Below are 19097 nucleotides of genomic sequence, written 5' to 3'. Positions count from 1 at the left end.
CTGTGTTGCATGCTAGAATACATCTTTGCACATCTTAAAATCCTCGAGTATAACTATAGTACACAAATACCTTTAGTGAGTGTATAGTAAACATGAGTGAACATCTGTATTCTTCAGATGGGCCCTACTTTGTGTAAAGTACTTTGCTGTGTAATGCTTGTTTCCTTAGATCCAACAAGGCTTACATGGACAACATTAATAAAATAAAAACCTCCAGTTTGCAGTGCAGCAGTACTGTACTCTTGCTTTTGGCAATAATGACTGTTACCCTGACCTACATGTCAGATTAAATTGTGCTATTGTAAGTATCTAGCTTCTTGGGCTAATAAGTAACAAACCTGGTGGTGGGTCCTGAAATTTTGCACCAATCTCTTGAGCTCTGTGATATTAAATATATAATAGTTTAAATATGAAGTAAAATATATAATAGTTTAAATATGAAGTATTCATGCGTTACTGCATACGGCGGCCTTGTATTATATTTAGGGTATGAAATCTGTATGGAAAGCAACTGTTGTATTCGACTTTTCATGGTACTTTATGTCTGTAGACTGCAGAGTTCACATCCATTTTGTAAACAATTATATGTAACTTATTCTTATTATGCTTTACTGTATTTTAAGAAGAGAAGGGTATTGTTTTGATACCTTACTGTGTTGCTGGAATGGGAATTTTTTTGTGTACTATTTGTAGTCTACATATCCATAATTTTTACAACGTTTTCACATATCCACACCACTCATTTAATATACAGTACTGAATACTGAATGCAAACTCTGAAATTGAATGTAGAGTAAACCAGTGAAATTATCATTTTGCAGAGTTTACTCAAATTCTACAGATGCAGCAGCTTTACATCAGTGTTACCTGCATGTTGCACTTGGTTCAGCATTATAACCTGCAATGATTTGTGATTTGTGACAGAAGAAGAAAATACAAGTTACTTCCTTGGTCACAGTTAAACCCAATATACCCCAATTCTGCAGGGCAGCAAGTTAATGACTGCTCCACTGTATTGCCCTTCATTTTATTTAAAGGAATAACATAGTGCCCTAATTCACCATTCTTTTTTAACTGTACCGTATAATGTTCTATGTTTATAGACCATTTATCAACGCATTGCCTAATTTAAAAAAAAAAAAAAAAAATGTTGGAATAGTATAAAAAAAATGTAATAATCAAACATGTGATACTTTGATGATATAATGTAAAGATCAAGAGACTCAGGGGCACATTTACTTAGCTCGAGTGAAGGATTAGAATAAAAATACTTCGAATTTCAAAGTATTTTTTTGGCTTCTTCGACCATCGAATTGGCTACTTCGGCTATGACTTCTAATCGAATGATTCAAACTAAAAATTGTTCGACTATTCGACCATTCGATAGTCAAAGTACTTTCTCTTTAAAAGAAACTTCGACCACCTACTTCGCCACCTAAAACCTAATGAGCATCAATGTTAGCCTATGGGGAAGGTTCCCATAGGCTTTCCTAGCTTTTTTTTGATTGAAGGAAAATCGTTCGATCGGTGGATTAAAATCCTTTGAATTGTTCGATTTGAAGGATTTAATAGTTCGATTCGAAGTTGAAGGATTTTACTTTGACGGTCGAATATCGAGGGTTAATTAAGTAAATGTGCCCCTCAGTGTTAGATATATGGACCATCTGTAATTTGACAGCTAAGTAAGGGTACTGCACAGTAAAAAAAACATTAATCCCACAAAAAACTTGCATTTTGGCAATTTTTACATTATGCTAATACAGAGTTTTAGGAATTAATGATTTGGTGGAGCTTCAATGCTCAGCCCTGCTACTCAGATCTAACAACCTAAAGACCCTTATAATGTTTGACAACTCAAAGTAGTGGAAAACTTTCTGATGAACTGACATATTGATCTTCTTGGATAAACCTGTAAGTGCCCATTCTTTAAAGATTTTACTGACAGAAAATGTCTTACAAATCTTTATATTACAGTAATTAAGATTTTACTCATAGAAAATGTCTTGCAAATCTTTATATTACAGTAATTAATAGTTAAAATTAATACAGAAGTGAACCTATCAATGGCCAATAATTTTTTTATGAAGCAGTAAAGATGGTTATAGTGTTAAACTATAAAAAAAAGAGGAAACAGATCTTCTAGGAACTCTCAGGATTTTCCATTTCAATGTTTAATATATCAGCCCTATATTTCTGGTATTTCTATGTATATTCTCTGCAGTTCCACATTTGTACCTCAGAGCGCCGCTGTTCACTAATATTAAGAAATCTTGGAGATCCATTGGTACTGCCAGAAAGCAGACATAGTTCAGATTTGCAAGAAGGGATCACAATTATATTGGCTTCTCATACAGAGGATATATCTGCTCTTGGTCTCATAAGGTAGTGGATTTTATATGTCTTTTTCCAACTGGATTACAAACACAGCAAGAAGCTTCACTGGGCATATTTCTCATATAAAAAATTACTGAGAAAAAATGCAGCAAACACAGGAAAACAAAGGATTCAGATGGCAAGTAATCTTTTCATTCCTATTTTCATACCTTTGTCATTCAGTTTCTGCTCAGCTGCAATATTCCATTTTTGAAGAAATGCAAAAAGGCTCATTAATAGGAAATTTAGCAAATGATCTTGGATTAAATGTTAAGGAAATTGATCTTAACAAACTCAGAATTGTTTCACACCTCTCAGAGAAATATTTCAGAGTAAATGTTGGAAATGGAAATTTAAATGTTGCAGACAGGATAGACAGAGAGGCTCTGTGTGGGGCAAGAGAAGAATGTTTTCTTACATTTGATGCTGTGATTGAGAATCCTCTTAATATTTTCCATGTTAAGGTTGACATTAAGGATATAAATGATAATCCACCAAGATTTGTTCATGACAAATTTGAATTTGAAATTAGTGAATCCACCTCAGCAGGAGCAAGATTTATTTTACAAAATGCAGAAGATCTGGATGTGGGAATAAATTCTATTGTTACCTATAAACTCAGTACCAATAAGCATTTTGTACTAGGGGAGAAAAAGAGCACCAACGGGAGAACATTTCCAGAACTGATTTTGGAGACAAGTTTAGATAGAGAAACACAAAGTAATCATGAGCTGATATTAACAGCGTCTGATGGTGGAAATCCTGTGCAAACAGGTACAACTCTAATTAAGATTATTGTTACTGATTTCAATGATAATTTTCCTGTATTCACACAAGAAATATACAAAGTGAAAATAAATGAAAACATACCAATTAATTCTACTGTACTTCAAGTTAATGCAAGTGATAAAGATGAAGGTATCAATGCCCAAATTGCATATTCTTTTAGTACAGCTGCAACTAATGTGCTCCGCATATTCACTATTAATCCAAATAATGGAGAAATCAAAACTATAAGTAATGTGGATTTTGAGGAAGAAAAATACTATGACATTTCTGTACAAGCTAAAGACAGTGGTGGCCTTGTCGGCAATGCCAAAGTCTTAATAGAAATTATGGATGAAAATGACAATTCTCCAGAGATATCAGTTACTTCAATAAATACCCCCATCTTTGAGGATTCTCCACCTGGCACTGTGGTGGCATTAATTAAAGCACATGATCTAGATTTTGGAATAAATGGGGAGGTTGACTGTGAAATCATTGGTGTGGTACCTTTTAAACTATTGTTAACATCTGGAAATTTCTACAAAATTGTAACTACAAGCATCTTGGATAGAGAAAGAAGCTCACATTACAATATTACCATTCAAGCAACAGACAAAGGTTCTCCTGCCCTTTCTTATCAGAAAACCATCAGATTGGATGTTTTGGATATAAATGACAATTCACCTGTAATTGAAAAATCAACATATATTGCCTATGTACCAGAAAACAATCAACCAGGAGCTTCAATATACAGTATCCAAGCAATGGATAAGGATACTGAAGAAAATGGAAAACTATTCTATTCTATTATCACCAGCAATACAGAAGAGCTACCCGCGACCTCTTATATTTCCATTAACCCAGTAACTGGAGTTATTTATGCACAGCGATCATTTGATTATGAGCAGGACAGAGAATTTGAAATTCAGATTATGGCAAAAGACAATGGATCTCCACCTCTGAACAGCAGTGCAGCAGTTAGAATATGTGTTGTTGATCAAAATGATAATTCACCGACAGTTCTGTATCCAGCACCAGATGTTGGTGGTCCTGCAGCATATGAGATGGTTCCTTTCTCCTCTGAACAAGGTTCTTTAGTGACTAAAGTGGTGGCAGTGGATGTTGACTCAGGCCACAATGCTTGGCTCTCTTATCATTTTTTGCAGGATTCGCACAATTCTGAAATATCACATTTTATCATTGATAAATATACAGGAGAGATCAGAACATCTCGAGTTTTTCAAGAAAGAGATATTTTGAGGCACAGAGTCGTGGTCATTGTAAAGGATAATGGTACACCCTCTCTCTCAGCCACTGTTACACTGACTCTTGTAATTGCTGATAATTTTCAGCATGTGCTTCCCGAAATTAGTAACCAGCCTATGAAATCAGATTCACAGTCAAATATGCAAATTTACTTAGTAGTCGCCATAGCACTGATCTCTTTTCTCTTCATGTTGACTGTACTGTCTGCTGTCATATATAAATACAGAGAATCAAAAGCCCCAACATCAATTAGTTCACTGACCACATATCCCCAAATTGATCACAGATTTCTTTCTCAATTTAATACTGGTACTTTGCCACTACCATACTCCTATGATGTCTGTGTCACATTAGATCCAAGTGAAAGAGACTTTGCTTTTCTTAAACCTCCTAACAATGTTCCAGTGGGATGTTTAATTGATGCCAATGATTCAGGTATTGGAAATGAGAGTGCACAAGGAGCTTTAGCTGATGCAACCATTGTGGAGGTGAGTCACTGGTTCAGTGAATTGATTTTTTATTAAATTACTTTATTTCCCATGTTTTCTGTGATATTTATGGAAATCTGTGTATTTTTCATTTGTGCAGGATTTTAGTTATTTTGTACAAAATATACTTGAGATTCAAATGAATATATACTATATACAAATATACTTGAGATTCAAACAATAAGTTATATCTGACTTGTCAACAGCATCATACATTGACAGTGCATGAACCTAATCTATACTTTTTGGTTGAATACTATATCCTTGTTTACATAATGTTAAAAGACAGTAAGGAGTAAGGCCTTGCAGGAGGGACCTTACAGCTCTAGCTGGGTTAAAATTGCAATTCACAAGATTTCAAAAGCAAAATCAGTGTTTTAGGTTTGCAATGTTTACGCCATAAAAGTGAGTGTCCATAATAGATTTCAAGCTTTTTTGAATATAAAATTCATAAATAAACTTGATTTCTTGAAAATTGGAATGATAACTTATTTATGAAAAAACTGATATGCATCAAAAATCATATTCCATCCATTTTGGCAAATTGTAACTACCGTATATACTCGAGTATAAGTCGAGTTTTTCAGCACCCAAAATGTGCTGAAAAAGTCTACCTCGGCTTATACTCGAGTCACAGGGGAGTTGCTTTAGCTCTGATGCAGCAGCAATGGGAGAGCAGCAGTGACAACATACCTGTGTATTTATATATGATCAACGCGAATGTACAGACGGCTCCTTATTTGCACCATTAGTCACGTCACATTGCTGTGGACAAGGATTGTGGGAGGTGACATACTAAATCAATATGAGGTACAGGTTTACACAGCTGAAAGAAATTACAGGCTGTACCCACTGTGAATTTACAGTAACATGGAACTGCTTTGAGTGAATAAGGATATATTCTGCACCCGTACATGATAAAGTACGCTCTCTAAGCCTAAAACAAACATTCTTGAGGTCAGGGCAATGCATCGGTTTCTCTGTCATGCACGCCCACACGGGATTTATTCAGCAGTAACCCCCCCCCCATGACCTGCCCTTCCAGCCTACTTCATCAAGTCCCAGCAAGAAATCAAACTCCTACTTGCTACCAAGAGCCGAGCTTAGGGGGGAGATTACAACAGCAATTATGGGCAGCATGGAGATGTCAACGCAGCCTCTTCGGATCAGTGAGTAAGTGGCGAGTTCTTCCCTAGCAGAGCATTTCTCACCCTAGGCTTATAATCAAGTCAATATGTTTTTCCAGTTTCCTTCGGTAAAATTAGGTACCTCGGCTTATACTCGGGTCGGTTTATACTCGAGTATATACGCTATTAAAAAACGTATAACAGTTTGAAAGCTGATAATATAATATATATATTGACTAATAAAGAAGCTAGTTGTCATAATTGTATAGTTACGCTTTTGAGATTAATGTGATAAACAGAATTTGTGTGCAATATGGTCTGCAGAGGGGTGCATAATCCAGAGAAATCACTTTAACATATACTCTAGTTGTTACTGGGTGTGAGAGAGTACCACTGTGTACCATACTACATAACTTATTCCACTGACCACAGTCAGCAGTATTTGAGGGGTTGTTGCCATTAAAATTGAGCTTTATTTTGCCCTAGATAGCAGAATTCTAATAGTATGTAATTGGTTATTTTTTACTATTGTAGTTTCTGAATCTTAATGAAGCTGTGCAAGCTGTTGTTTGGTTAGTGACTTAGTAACCTGAGAGCACTTTCACCTGCAGGCTGAAAGGAGCCTAAATAAATCAAATGTAATAAAATTGCCTACATTACTAAATGAACCCAAGCATCTGCTAGTGCAGATTTTTGCAGAGCATGGTTATAGTACCCCAATACCTTAAGTAAGTGAATAGAACATGAGTGGAATTAGTTTATATATAGACATATTATGTATATATGTATTGTGTACCAATCCTTCTCAAGTAAATTGATGTGTAACAATAAGACCAATAAGACTAACTTGGACGCCATAAACAAAATGTAAGGTCAGAATGGCAGAGTTGCAGTATTGTATTGTTTGTGGTCAGCATGACCTGCATGTGCATGATTTAAATATGTTATCGCAAATGTGAAGCTTTTTATGCAAATATTATAAAACCAAGCGAAGGGTACAGGGATTATGTAATGGTTTTTTGAGTCTGTGAAATAAGTGACTTATCTTTCACTCTTCAGCACACTTTATTCTCTAGACTACATAGTGCACATCCTGTTTTGAAAACACATATTTTACTTATATATTAGATATATAGATTCAATTTTTTATGGACCGGGATCACATCTCATTTGGTTTTACTGTATTGTTAGCACAATAGTTAAATGAAGAGAATGGTGCCATGTTTATGCCTTACTGTGTAATAATATTATAAATAAATATTTTCTAGTAATTTTCCGCAATGCATTTCACATTCTATAGCATAGTCCACTGATTTAATAATATAAATGCAAACCATAAATTGTTTATAAAGTACTGTATAGCAACCAGTGAGACTATATTTTTGAGATTTTGGTTGTATGCTGCAGATACTGCTGCCTTAAAACTGTGCCAGGTGCATCTTTGTTAACTGTGTGTAGTACATATACATATCATTTGTGGCAACAGTGCATATTTTATTGTTTGCATAAATAATGAAGTCATAGCAGAAATAGCTTTGACACACATTATGGTCATTTCCATAGGAGCCAAATAACCTACTTAAATGTTTTTGAAGTGTGCGAGAATGCCAAAGTATTGTACACACAAGAGGGAAATACAAGCTACTTCTTTGACCAGTGCAGTGTCCAGGCATTGGTGGTCTCTAACCACCTTTTGCTACCTGTTGCTACACCTCAGCCCCAAAACTTAAGATAAACACAATAGGGGCCCATTTAGTAAAAATGGAATGATTTTTTCCCCCACAAATTTCATGAAAACCTTTAATGTCAACCTTCACCATGTAAAAGTTGTCGAGGTGCAATAGTAGTCAATGGGACTACTATTTTTCATCAAAAAAGAATCTTAGAAGTTTTCTCATTTTTTTCATTATGACTGTCCAAAAAACTAGAAGATATTAGTTTTTTTAGCACTACGTTCATTGCCTTTTTTCATTAATACTTTTTTTTATTTGGATCTTTTAATCAATTCAATGACAATCGTAGTGTTTGTGTTTGTGAGTTTAGCCATGGTTTCAAAAACCTCGAACTCCACAAAAATTCAAACTTAAATAAACGGGCCAACTTTTTTTCATAGCAGTTCATCACATTCATGGTGTTAATAAACACTACTACTTAACAAACAATGTTAAACTAATAATGACAATGGCAACCCTAGAATGCTTTCAGCAAAAAACTCCACTTGTGTGAAGAGGCTACATTCCATGCCAGCCATTCAGTTCTGCAGAGAGATTAGGAGAAGCCTACTCCTAACCCCCTCCCTTTTTAAACCCTCTACAAGGCTGTGATTCCTACTTTTTGCTACCTTAGGTATTCTTCTCCTTGCCTTTCTCCTTCCCTCTATTCTTCCTTTTTTCCTATTCTTATATCCATTCTCACAGTTAAACCGAATTCCTCAATTAAGTAAGGCAGCAATGCTAATAAATGCACCATTTTATTGCTCCTCATTTGTTCCAAGAAATAGGTCCTTAACTCACCTTTCCTTTGTACTGTCTTATAATGCACCATCTTTATAAACCATTTATCAAAACACAAGTTACCTTGAACATATAGGGGCAGATTGTGATAAATACTTCAAAATTCTACCATCGAGTGGCTTTACTTCGACTTCGAATATCGAAGTCAAAGCTTTTTTCACCGAATTTGACCGTTTTGCAGTCAAATTAAAATCGTTTGATCAAACTTTGAAATCCTTTGATTCGACAGTACTTCGATTATCGAATGGTCAAATATTCGAACGATTTTAGTTCAAATTGAATTCGAAGTTGTAGTATCCTATTTCATGGTCGAAATATCCAAAAAATTACGTTGAATTTCAAATTTTTTTTAATTCAAAAATTCCCTCGAATTTACTTCGACCCTTGATAAATCTGCCCCATAATGTGAAGAAACAGTGGCAGATTCTAAACCAGTGGTAATTTTCAGTGGAAATGATGGGTACTTTTTCAGATGTTTTCAGTTGTTGATTCTCTTTTGTGAATCTTTAATTTCCCCCTTAACTTGCACTGTGAACGTTTTTACAATAACTGATATAAATTTTTTAGGGACTAATGACTTGGTGATGTGTTAGTAATCAGCTCTGATACTCAGCTGTAGCAATAATGTTTGATAGCTCAAAGCAGAGGAACACTTTCTGAGAAACTGACACATTGGCCAGCTGAATAAGTGACAATTCTGTAAAAACTTTTCTTATAGTCCATATAGGACTACAGTGCCATATAGTCAAAACAAATAATATAGGGGCCTATTTATCATTGCCCAGTATTCTTTACTGTATAGATGTTTATCTCTTGGTAAGATATACACTATAAGGGCAGTGATCTTAAAAAGGAAAAATATATACCTGTTGAGTATCCTTCCAAATACCCAATTTTGATATTTGATAAATCAACTCTATATTTTAAGTACTTCTACAGTATATATTTTCTGCAGTTCCGCATTTGTGCCTCAGAGCGCCGCTGTTCACTAATATTAAGAAACCTTGGAGATCCATTGGTACTGCCAGAAAGCAGACATAGTTCAGATTTGCAAGGAGGGATCACAATCATATTGGCTTCTCATACAGAGGATATATCTGCTCTTGGTCTCATAAGGAAGTGAATTTTACATGTCTTTTTTCCAACTGGATTACAAGCAGCAAGAAGAGTCACTGGCCATATTTATCATATAAAGAATATCAGAGATAAATATGCAGCAAACACAGGAAAACAAAGGATTCAGATGGCAAGTAATCTTTTCATTCCTATTTTCATGCCTTTGTCATTCAGTCTCTGCTCAGCTGCAATATTCCATTTTTGAAGAAATGCAAAAAGGCTCATTGATAGGAAATGTAGCAAATGATCTTGGATTAAATGTTAAGGAAATTGCAGCTAGAAAACTCAGAATTGTGTCACGCTTTTCAGAAAAATATTTTAGAGTAAATCTTGGAAATGGGAATTTAGATGTTGCAGACAGGATAGACAGAGAGGCTCTGTGTGAGGCAAGAGAAGAATGTTTTCTAACATTTGATGCTGTGATTGAGAATCCTCTAAATATTTTCCATGTTAGAGTTGACATTAAGGACACAAATGATAATCCACCAAGATTTGTTCGTGAAAAAAATGAATTTGAAATAAGCGAGCATACATCACCAGGAGCAAGATATCCTTTACAAAATGCAGAAGATCTGGATGTGGGAATAAATTCTATTGTTACCTATAAACTCAGTGCCAATAAGCATTTTGTATTAGGGGAGAAAAGGAGCACTAATGGAAGAACATTTCCAGAACTGATTTTGGAGACAAGTTTAGATCGAGAAACACAAAGCACCCATGAGCTGATATTAACAGCGTCTGATGGAGGAAATCCTGTGCAAACAGGTACAACTCTCATTAAGTTTATTGTTACTGATTTCAATGACAATTTACCTGTATTCACACAAGAAGTATATAAAGTAAATATACATGAAAACATCCCAATAAATTCTACTGTTCTTAATGTTTATGCGAGTGACAGTGATGAAGGTATCCATGCACAAATCACATATTCTTTTAGTACAACTGCATCTAATGTTCTCCGTATGTTTACCATTAATCCAAATAATGGAGAAATTAAAACTAAAGGTCATGTGGATTTTGAGGAAGCAAAATATTATGATATTTCTGTACAAGCTGAAGACAGTGGAGGCCTTGCTGCCCATGCCAAAGTCTTAATAGAAATTATAGATGAAAATGACAATGCTCCAGAAATATCTGTTACCTCAATAAATACCCCAGTCTCTGAGGATTCTCCATCTGGCACTGTGGTGGCATTAATTGAAGCCCATGATTTTGACTCTGGAGAAAATGGGGAGGTTGACTGTGAAATCATTGGTGTGGTACCTTTTAAATTATTGTCATCCTCTGGAAACTTCTACAAAATTGTTGCTACAAGCACCTTGGATAGAGAAAGAAGCTCACATTATAATATTACCATTCAAGCAACAGACAAAGGTTCTCCTCCCCTTTCTTATCAGAAAACCATCAGATTGGAAGTTCTGGATGTTAATGACAATCCACCTGAATTTGAAAAATCAACATATGTTGCCTATGTACCAGAAAACAATCAACCCGGAGCTTCAATATACTGTATCCAAGCAAAGGATAATGACACTGATAAAAATGGAAAACTTTTCTATTCTATTATCACCAGCAATTCAGAAGAGCTACCAACAACCTCTTATATTTCCATTAACCCAGTAACTGGTGTAATTTATGCACAGCGATCATTTGATTTTGAGCAGGACAGAGAATTTGAAATCCAAATTATGGCAAAAGACAATGGATCTCCATCGCTAAACAGCAGTGTAGCAGTGAGAATTTGTGTTGTTGACCAGAATGACAATTCACCAACAGTTCTCTACCCATCACCAGATGTTGGAGGTTCTCCAGTATATGAGATGGTTCCTTTCTCCTCTGAACAAGGGACTTTAGTGACTAAAGTGGTGGCAGTGGATGCTGACTCAGGTCACAATGCTTGGCTCTCTTATAATTTTTTGCACAATTCTGAAATATCACATTTTATCATTGATCAATATACAGGAGAGATCCGAACATGTCGAGTTTTCCAAGAAAAAGACATTTTAAGGCACAGAGTTGTAGTGATTGTAAAGGACAATGGGACACCCTCTCTGTCAGCCACTGTTACACTGACTCTTGTAGTTGGTGACAATTTTCAGCTTGTGCTTCCTGAAATTAGCAACAAATCTACAAAATCAAATTCTCCGTCTAACATGCAAATTTACTTAGTAATCGCAATAGCACTGATATCTTTTCTCTTTATGTTGACTGTACTGTCTGCTGTCATATCTAAATACAAAGAATCAAAATCCCCAATATCAATCAATTCACTGAGCACATACCCCCAAATTGATCACAGATTTCTTTCTCAATTTAATACTGGTACTTTGCCTCTACCATACTCCTATGATGTCTGTGTCACATTAGATCCAAGTGAAAGAGACTTTGCTTTTCTTAAAGCACCCAACAATGTTCCAGTGGGATGTTTAATTGATGCCAATGATTCAGGTATTGGAAATGAAAGTGCACAAGGAGCTTTAGCTGATGCAGCAATTGAGGAGGTGAGTTAGTTTTAGTAAATAACATTTTTATTAAATTGGCTAAAATGACTTGCTTTTAAATCCTTTCTTTGAGAGTTTATGAAAATCAAGCATTTTTCAGGATTTCATCCATTTTGTAAAAATACTCGAGCTGCAACAATAGTCATAATATTCACCTTTTCTATAGTGCCATGCACGCTTTTAAAGAAAGGAAACCAAAAAATATATTGTTTCTCTCTGTCTTTTTTCTTTTGATTCCTCTACTTTTCTCCTTTTACTATTTAAGACAACGCTAAAGGCAACCGATTAGAAATGTTTCATTGTAGGTCAGTTTTCCTATACCTTGACATTTACATACTTTTTCATATATCATGGAGCTTTGTATTATAAGTGTTTTACACAGTTACATCAGGGATGCAGATGGCTTAAAGGAGAACTAATCCCACCCATTAAGAAAAACTCCATAGATCTACACCGTAGATAGTACCCCTCCCTGATCCTCCCCACATAGTACAGTATTCCAAAAAGTGTCCCTGAATAGCATGTTCACTTATTTATGCAGAGAAGGTAAGCTGAATCTTTGGTCTTCTTCTGTAAGTTAACGCTGACATGGAGGTAGTTGATGCATGTGCAGTTGGACCAGTCATACAACTGAACATGTGCCAAAAAGTTCCTAAAATTGGGAAGGAAGAATATCAATAAAAGACCAGTGATGCAGGAGATGGTGCTCCTGAGCTCCACTGGACTACTCTGCATAAATGAGTATAATATTCAGGGACACTTTTTGGAATAAAAGTACTATGTGGGGAGGAAGCAGGGAGGGGGCCCATCTAGGGTAGTAAATGGGGCTTTTCTTATTCAGGAGTTTAGTTCTCCTTTAAGCGATAATGCAACCGGGACTGCAGTTTATATGTATTTGTTTCCAGTTAATTTCCTTCTTTAATGTGGATCTTGATAGCAGCATTCTTTGTAAGGAGCCATCTGAGCCCTCATAGCTAGCAGAGAGCCCAATTGCGGTCTCTTGCCCTAGAAATGCCAATTTTCAAGTTAAAAAAACTGGAAATTTAGCTCTTAAAATTTCAGAAACTGCAGTTTTGCTACCCCTGTTACCTTGTTCTGTGCTGCTGCCTGTGAGTTTTTTTTAACCTGCCTCATTGATGCAGCACCCCTGGATCTTAAATCTCCTTCATTTTATTGTTTAAATAGCTGATTTTTCTAGTACATTTTATGTTGTTGGTGGTTGAACAAAATCTATACTTTTTGAATACTGAGACCCTGTTTCTGCTTATTTTGGTTAGTGCATCAGCTTTAGTATAAAACACAAATATTTTGCAATGGACTGTTCATCAAACGTATATAGGTTCTATATTTCAGCGCTGCTCTTCCTTTCATGTCAGCAGTTAGTGTATGCTGCCGAGCTGACAAATGCATATACCAAGGTAATCCTTACCACCCTCCCATCTGGTCTTCTGTCCATTTTGTGCATCATCAGTGACCCACCTCACTTTCTAAACAATCTCACCAATGGGAGACTAGGCCAAAGGCTTCCATTGCAACATAAGCTGCACTGTGCCAAACTATGAAGCAACTGAACATGGGAAAATCACTGAGGGAAGAAAGATGGCGGCTGCAATGGGTAGCATTTTGGAACGAATAGCTAGAGTAAGACTGCATATATTAGGAAAAAACAAGCGGTTTTATTGGGAACAGTGGTGTAAATGTAAAAGCTAGCTTTTGTACGCATACCATACCTTTTCCTTTAAGCAATTTAGTGGAATACTGTCTTCAAAGGGATGTAAATAAAATGTTGCCCAATGAAAGAATATGAAATATTAATTCCTTTTTGAGCATACATTCATTAAACATGTTATGTTGTTTAAAATGTAATTGCAATTAAAAGCAGAATTTTGCTACCACTACGGTTTGCTATTGCGGCTGCTACCACCTGTCGAGTCTCTCAATTCACGTCTTGGCAGCAGCGCCCCTGTATATAGAGCATTAAAGCTGGATGAAAAGTGACTGTTATAGTTTATATGTATATTTAACTTACATTTAACTTGATTTCCTATGGCAGAAAATAATTTCTTAGTTGGTTTTACTATATGTTGAGGAATGTGTGGCTGGAATGTGACTACAATGTACTACTTGTCTCCAACATCAATCAGTGCACTGAGTATATACTCCCCAAATTGATCATAGGTTATTCCTCAGTTTAATACCGGTACTTTGCTTCTACCATACTCGTATATAAATATCTAATTTTTGTAGAATTTCTATCTCATGGGCCACTCATTTACTATACTGAATGCAAGCCCTAAAGTATTTATAATGTACAGTAAACCAGACAGAATATAATTATCCATTTGCAATGTGTTAGAAACAGCATATTTTGTATGTATGCTACAAATACAACAGCCATGAATTAGTGTCAGGTGCATCTCTCATGTAGCTACTTATTACCTGGATGTGACATGTGTATGGTTATGCCATTATGGCCTGTGATAATTTGCCACAGCAGACAATGGTGTTTTGCCTGGCCAGGGTTGGACTTTGGCTGGCGGGACACTGGGTGCATAACATTGGTTTTGCCATGCAGAGCATCTTGCTGCTGGGGTGAGGAAGGCCCTAAGATGGAGAGGGCCCACAGATGGCTGCCTTAAGATGGCAGCTCCTCTGGACTACTCTGCATAAATGAGAATAATAAAGGGCTTGATAAAGGGCTGGAAGGGCTCGAAACGTCGCTTAGCTTGAGGCACGAATAAAGTTCCAATTTTTTCACCATAATCGGAGTGCTGCTGAAGTATTTTCTTGTACGTGAACCAGACCTGGGCAGACAGGGTCACAGACGGCACCCGACGCTGCAAAGAGCGGTGAGAGTGTGTGTGTAGCACTACTTTGTGTTTTTTGAGAATAATATTCAGGGACAGTTTTTGAAATAAATTACTATGCGGTTACTATGCTGGGTGAGGAAGGCCCTAAGATGGCAGCCCTGGTAGGACAAGGACACCCCAGGCCTAAATAAAACAGCAGAAATGGCTTTGACACACATTATCGCCACTTTCATTAGGAGCCATTAAACCTGCAGTTTAACCTGTAGGTTTTTAAAATGTGTGAGGAAACCAAATTACTGTACTTGAATGCAAGCTACCATGATATAAGAAGAAAATACTAGCTACTTCCTTGTTCATAGTTAAGCCCAATACCCTGATTCTTCAGGGCAGCAGTGATAACAAATGCACAACTTATTGCATTTACAATTCTTTACTCATGAAAGCCAAAACTTTCCTTTGTCCTGTGCCTTATAGTGTACCATCTATATAAAGCATTTATCAACATAATCCCTATTTTTTTCTTAAATGTTGGAATACAATGTAGCATCTTAAAGAGTTTATTAATAAAAAAAGGTTATTTCCACAATAAGATGTTTAAAAAAAGCTTCGTTGCAGATTAATTTTCAATGGTAAGGATTTATATAATATGGATCCGATCAACTTTTATTCTGGCAATGTTTGCATTATGCTGATGTTAAGGTTTAGATTTAATGAGACGGTCGAGTGTTAGTGCTCAGCACTGCTGCTCAGCTCTAACAACCCATATAAAGCACTCGAACATTTTCTAATAAACCAATACATGAATCTGCTTCATAAAAGTTATTTGCAGTACCTTGTAGTTAACATAATTATGATAAATAATCTAGGGGCCTGTTTACCATTGTCCAATATGTTTTCTAGCGCAGCAAAGAAGTTTATCACTTGGTAAGAAAATATTTGTCATTTGTGTGACTTCTTCAAAAACATTCCTGAATGTCTGAACAGTTTTGTTACAAAAAAAAATCTGCTATGAATACTTCTGGATTCGATGTTTGATATATTAGCCCTATATTTCAGGTATTTCTAATGTGTATATTATCTGCAATTCCACATTTGTGCCTCAGAGCGCCGCTGTTCACTAATATTAAGAAATCTTGGAGATCCATTGGTACTGCCAGAAAGCAGACATAGTTCAGATTTGCAAGGAGGGATCACAATCATATTGGCTTCTCATACAGAGGATATATCTGCTCTTGGTCTCATAAGGTAGTGGATTTTACAGTGTTTTTTTCCAACTGGATTACAAATAAAGCAAGAAGCTTTACTGGGCATATTTCTCATATAAAGAAAGGCAGAGCTTAAGATGCAGCAAAAACAGAAATGCAAAGGATTCAGATGGCAAGTAATCTTTTCTTTCCTCTTTACCTACCATTGTCATTCAGTTTCAGCTCAGCTGCAATATTCTGTTTTTGAAGAAATGCAAAAAGGCTCATTGATAGGAAATTTAGCAAATGATCTTGAATTAAATGTTAAGGAAATTGCAGCTCGAAAACTCAGAATTGTTTCACGCGTTTCAGAAAAATATTTTAGAATAAATCTTGGAAATGGGCATTTGAATGTTGCAGACAGGATAGACAGAGAGGCTCTGTGTGAGGCAACAGAAGAATGTTTTCTTACATTTGATGCTGTGATTGAGAATCCTCTAAATATTTTCCATGTTAGGGTTGACATTAAGGACATAAATGATAATCCACCAAGATTTGTGCGTGAGAAAACTGAATTAGAAATTAGTGAATACACATCACCAGGAGCAAGATTTCTTTTACAAAATGCAGAAGATCTGGACGTGGGAATAAATTCTATTGTTACCTATAAACTCAGTGCCAATAAGCATTTTGTATTAGGGGAGAAAAAGAAAATGAATGGGAGAACATTTCCTGAACTGATTTTGGAGACAAGTTTAGATCGAGAAACACAAAGTAATCATGAACTGATATTAACAGCATCTGATGGTGGAAATCCTGTGCAAACAGGTACAACTCTAATTAAGATCACTGTAACTGATTTCAATGACAATTTACCTGTATTCACACAGGAAGTATACAAAGTAAATATACATGAAAACATCCCAATAAATTCTTCTATTCTTAAAGTTAATGCAAGTGATAAAGATGAAGGTATCAATGCGCAAATCACATATTCTTTTAGTACAACTGCAGCTAATGTGCTTCGTATGTTCACTATTAATTCAAATAATGGAGAAATAAAAACAAAGGGAAATGTGGATTTTGAGGAAGTAAAATATTACGATATATCTGTACAAGCTGAAGACAGTGGTGGCCTTGTCACCCATGCCAAAGTCTTAGTAGAAATAACAGATGAAAATGACAATTCACCAGAGATATCTGTTACCTCAATAAATACACCAGTCTCTGAGAATTCTCCTTCTGGCACTGTGGTGGCATTAATTGAAGCCCATGATCTAGACTCTGGAGAAAATGGGAAGGTTGACTGTGAAATCATTGGTGTGGTACCTTTTAAACTATTGTCAACATCTGGAAATTTCTACAAAATTGTTACAAAAAGCACCTTGGATAGAGAAAGAAGGCCACAATACAATATTACAATTCAAGCTACAGACAAAGGTTCTCCTCCACTTTCTTTTAGGAAAACCATCATGTTGGATGTTTTGGATATAAATGACAATCCACCTGTGTTTGAAAAATCCACATATGTTGCCTTTGTACCAGAAAACAATCAACCAGGAGCTTCAATATACAGTATCCAAGCAATGGATAAAGACACTGAAGAAAATGGAAAACTATTCTATTCTATTATCACCAGCAATACAGAAGAGCTAACGACGACCTCTTATATTTCCATTAACCCAGTAACTGGTGTTATTTATGCACAGCGATCATTTGATTATGAACAGGACAGAGAATTTGAAATTCAGATTATGGCAAAAGACAATGGATCTCCCCCTCTGAATAGCAGTGCAGCAGTTAGAATATGTGTTGTTGATCAAAATGATAATTCACCGACAGTTCTGTATCCATCACCAGATGTTGGAGGTTCTGCAGCATATGAGATGGTTCCTTTCTCCTCTGAACAAGGTTCTTTAGTGACTAAAGTGGTGGCAGTGGATGGTGACTCAGGTCACAATGCTTGGCTCTCTTATCATTTTTTGCAGGAGTCAGACATACCACATTTTACCATTGATCAATATAAAGGCGAAATCAGAACATCTCGAGTTTTTCAGGAAAGAGACATTTTGAGGCACAAAGTTGTGGTGATAGTAAAGGACAATGGGACACCCTCTCTCTCAGCCACTGTTACACTGACTCTTGTAGTTGCTGATAATTTTCAGCATGTGCTTCCTGAAATTAGTAACCAGCCTATGAAATCAGACTCTCAGTCTAATATGCAAATTTACTTAGTAGTCGCCATAGCATTGATCTCTTTTCTATTCATGTTGACTGTAATGTCTGCTGTCATATCTAAATACAGAGAATCAAAATCCCCAACATCAATCAGTTCAATGACCACATACCCCCAAATTGATCACAGATTTATTCCTCAGTTTAATACTGGTACTTTGCCTCTACAATACTCCTATGATGTCTGTGTAACACTAGATCCAAGTGAAAGAGACTTTGCTTTTCTTAAACCTCCTAACAATGTTCCAGTGGGCTGTTTAATTGATGCTAATGATTCAGGTATTGGAAATGAGAGTGCACAAGGAGCTGTAAATGGTGTGGACATTGTGGAGGTGAGTCACTGTTTCAGTTTATGACTTTTTTGTACATTTTCCCAAATGGCTTGAATTTGCTGCTTCTCTATGACAGTTTATGAAAAACATTAGTGTGTTTTTAGTTTTATAGGATTTGTTTAATTTTACAAAAATCTTCTTGAGCTGCAATATTAAATAATTGTGGTCTTAATAACTTTCCTAGGGCTTTATATTTTCTTAAAAGCAAAGAAACAAAAATAGAGCTTATTTAGTACTTGTTTCACCCAATCAACTACTCAGTTAAACTTGATTTTTTTACGTGTTTTGTAGATGTGTGAAACATTTTATCCAACTGTACCATAAAGTGACGTGGGAAGGGTTAGTAGATGACATATGTCATAATGTAACTAGGACTGAATG

The 19097-nt window shown here is 35.9% G+C and overlaps 1 protein-coding gene across 31 annotated transcripts in view; it reads left to right on the top strand.

Moving 5' to 3' along the window:
* The window catches only part of LOC108713304 (protocadherin gamma-A4), a 203329-nt gene that overhangs the window by 135104 nt on the left and 49128 nt on the right, over positions 1-19097 (top strand). For 2 of the 31 annotated variants that reach the window (XM_041588798.1, XM_041588791.1), the window contains exon 1: positions 1627-4895. The exons of 26 other annotated variants lie outside the window; for them this stretch is intronic. In XM_041588798.1, the coding sequence (XP_041444732.1) occupies positions 2478-4895 (2418 nt within the window). In that variant the 5' untranslated portion in view covers positions 1627-2477. Of the gene's footprint in view, positions 1-1626; positions 4896-9143; positions 12156-15939; positions 18717-19097 lie in introns of those variants that run through there. 3 more of the 31 variants (XM_041588804.1, XM_018256238.2, XM_041588801.1) reach the window with 2 other exon arrangements.

This window comes from Xenopus laevis, chromosome 3S (assembly GCF_017654675.1).
Source record: "Xenopus laevis strain J_2021 chromosome 3S, Xenopus_laevis_v10.1, whole genome shotgun sequence".
In the NCBI taxonomy this organism is placed as follows: Eukaryota; Metazoa; Chordata; class Amphibia; order Anura; family Pipidae; genus Xenopus; species Xenopus laevis.
This window is presented reverse-complemented; position numbering and strand designations above follow the sequence as displayed.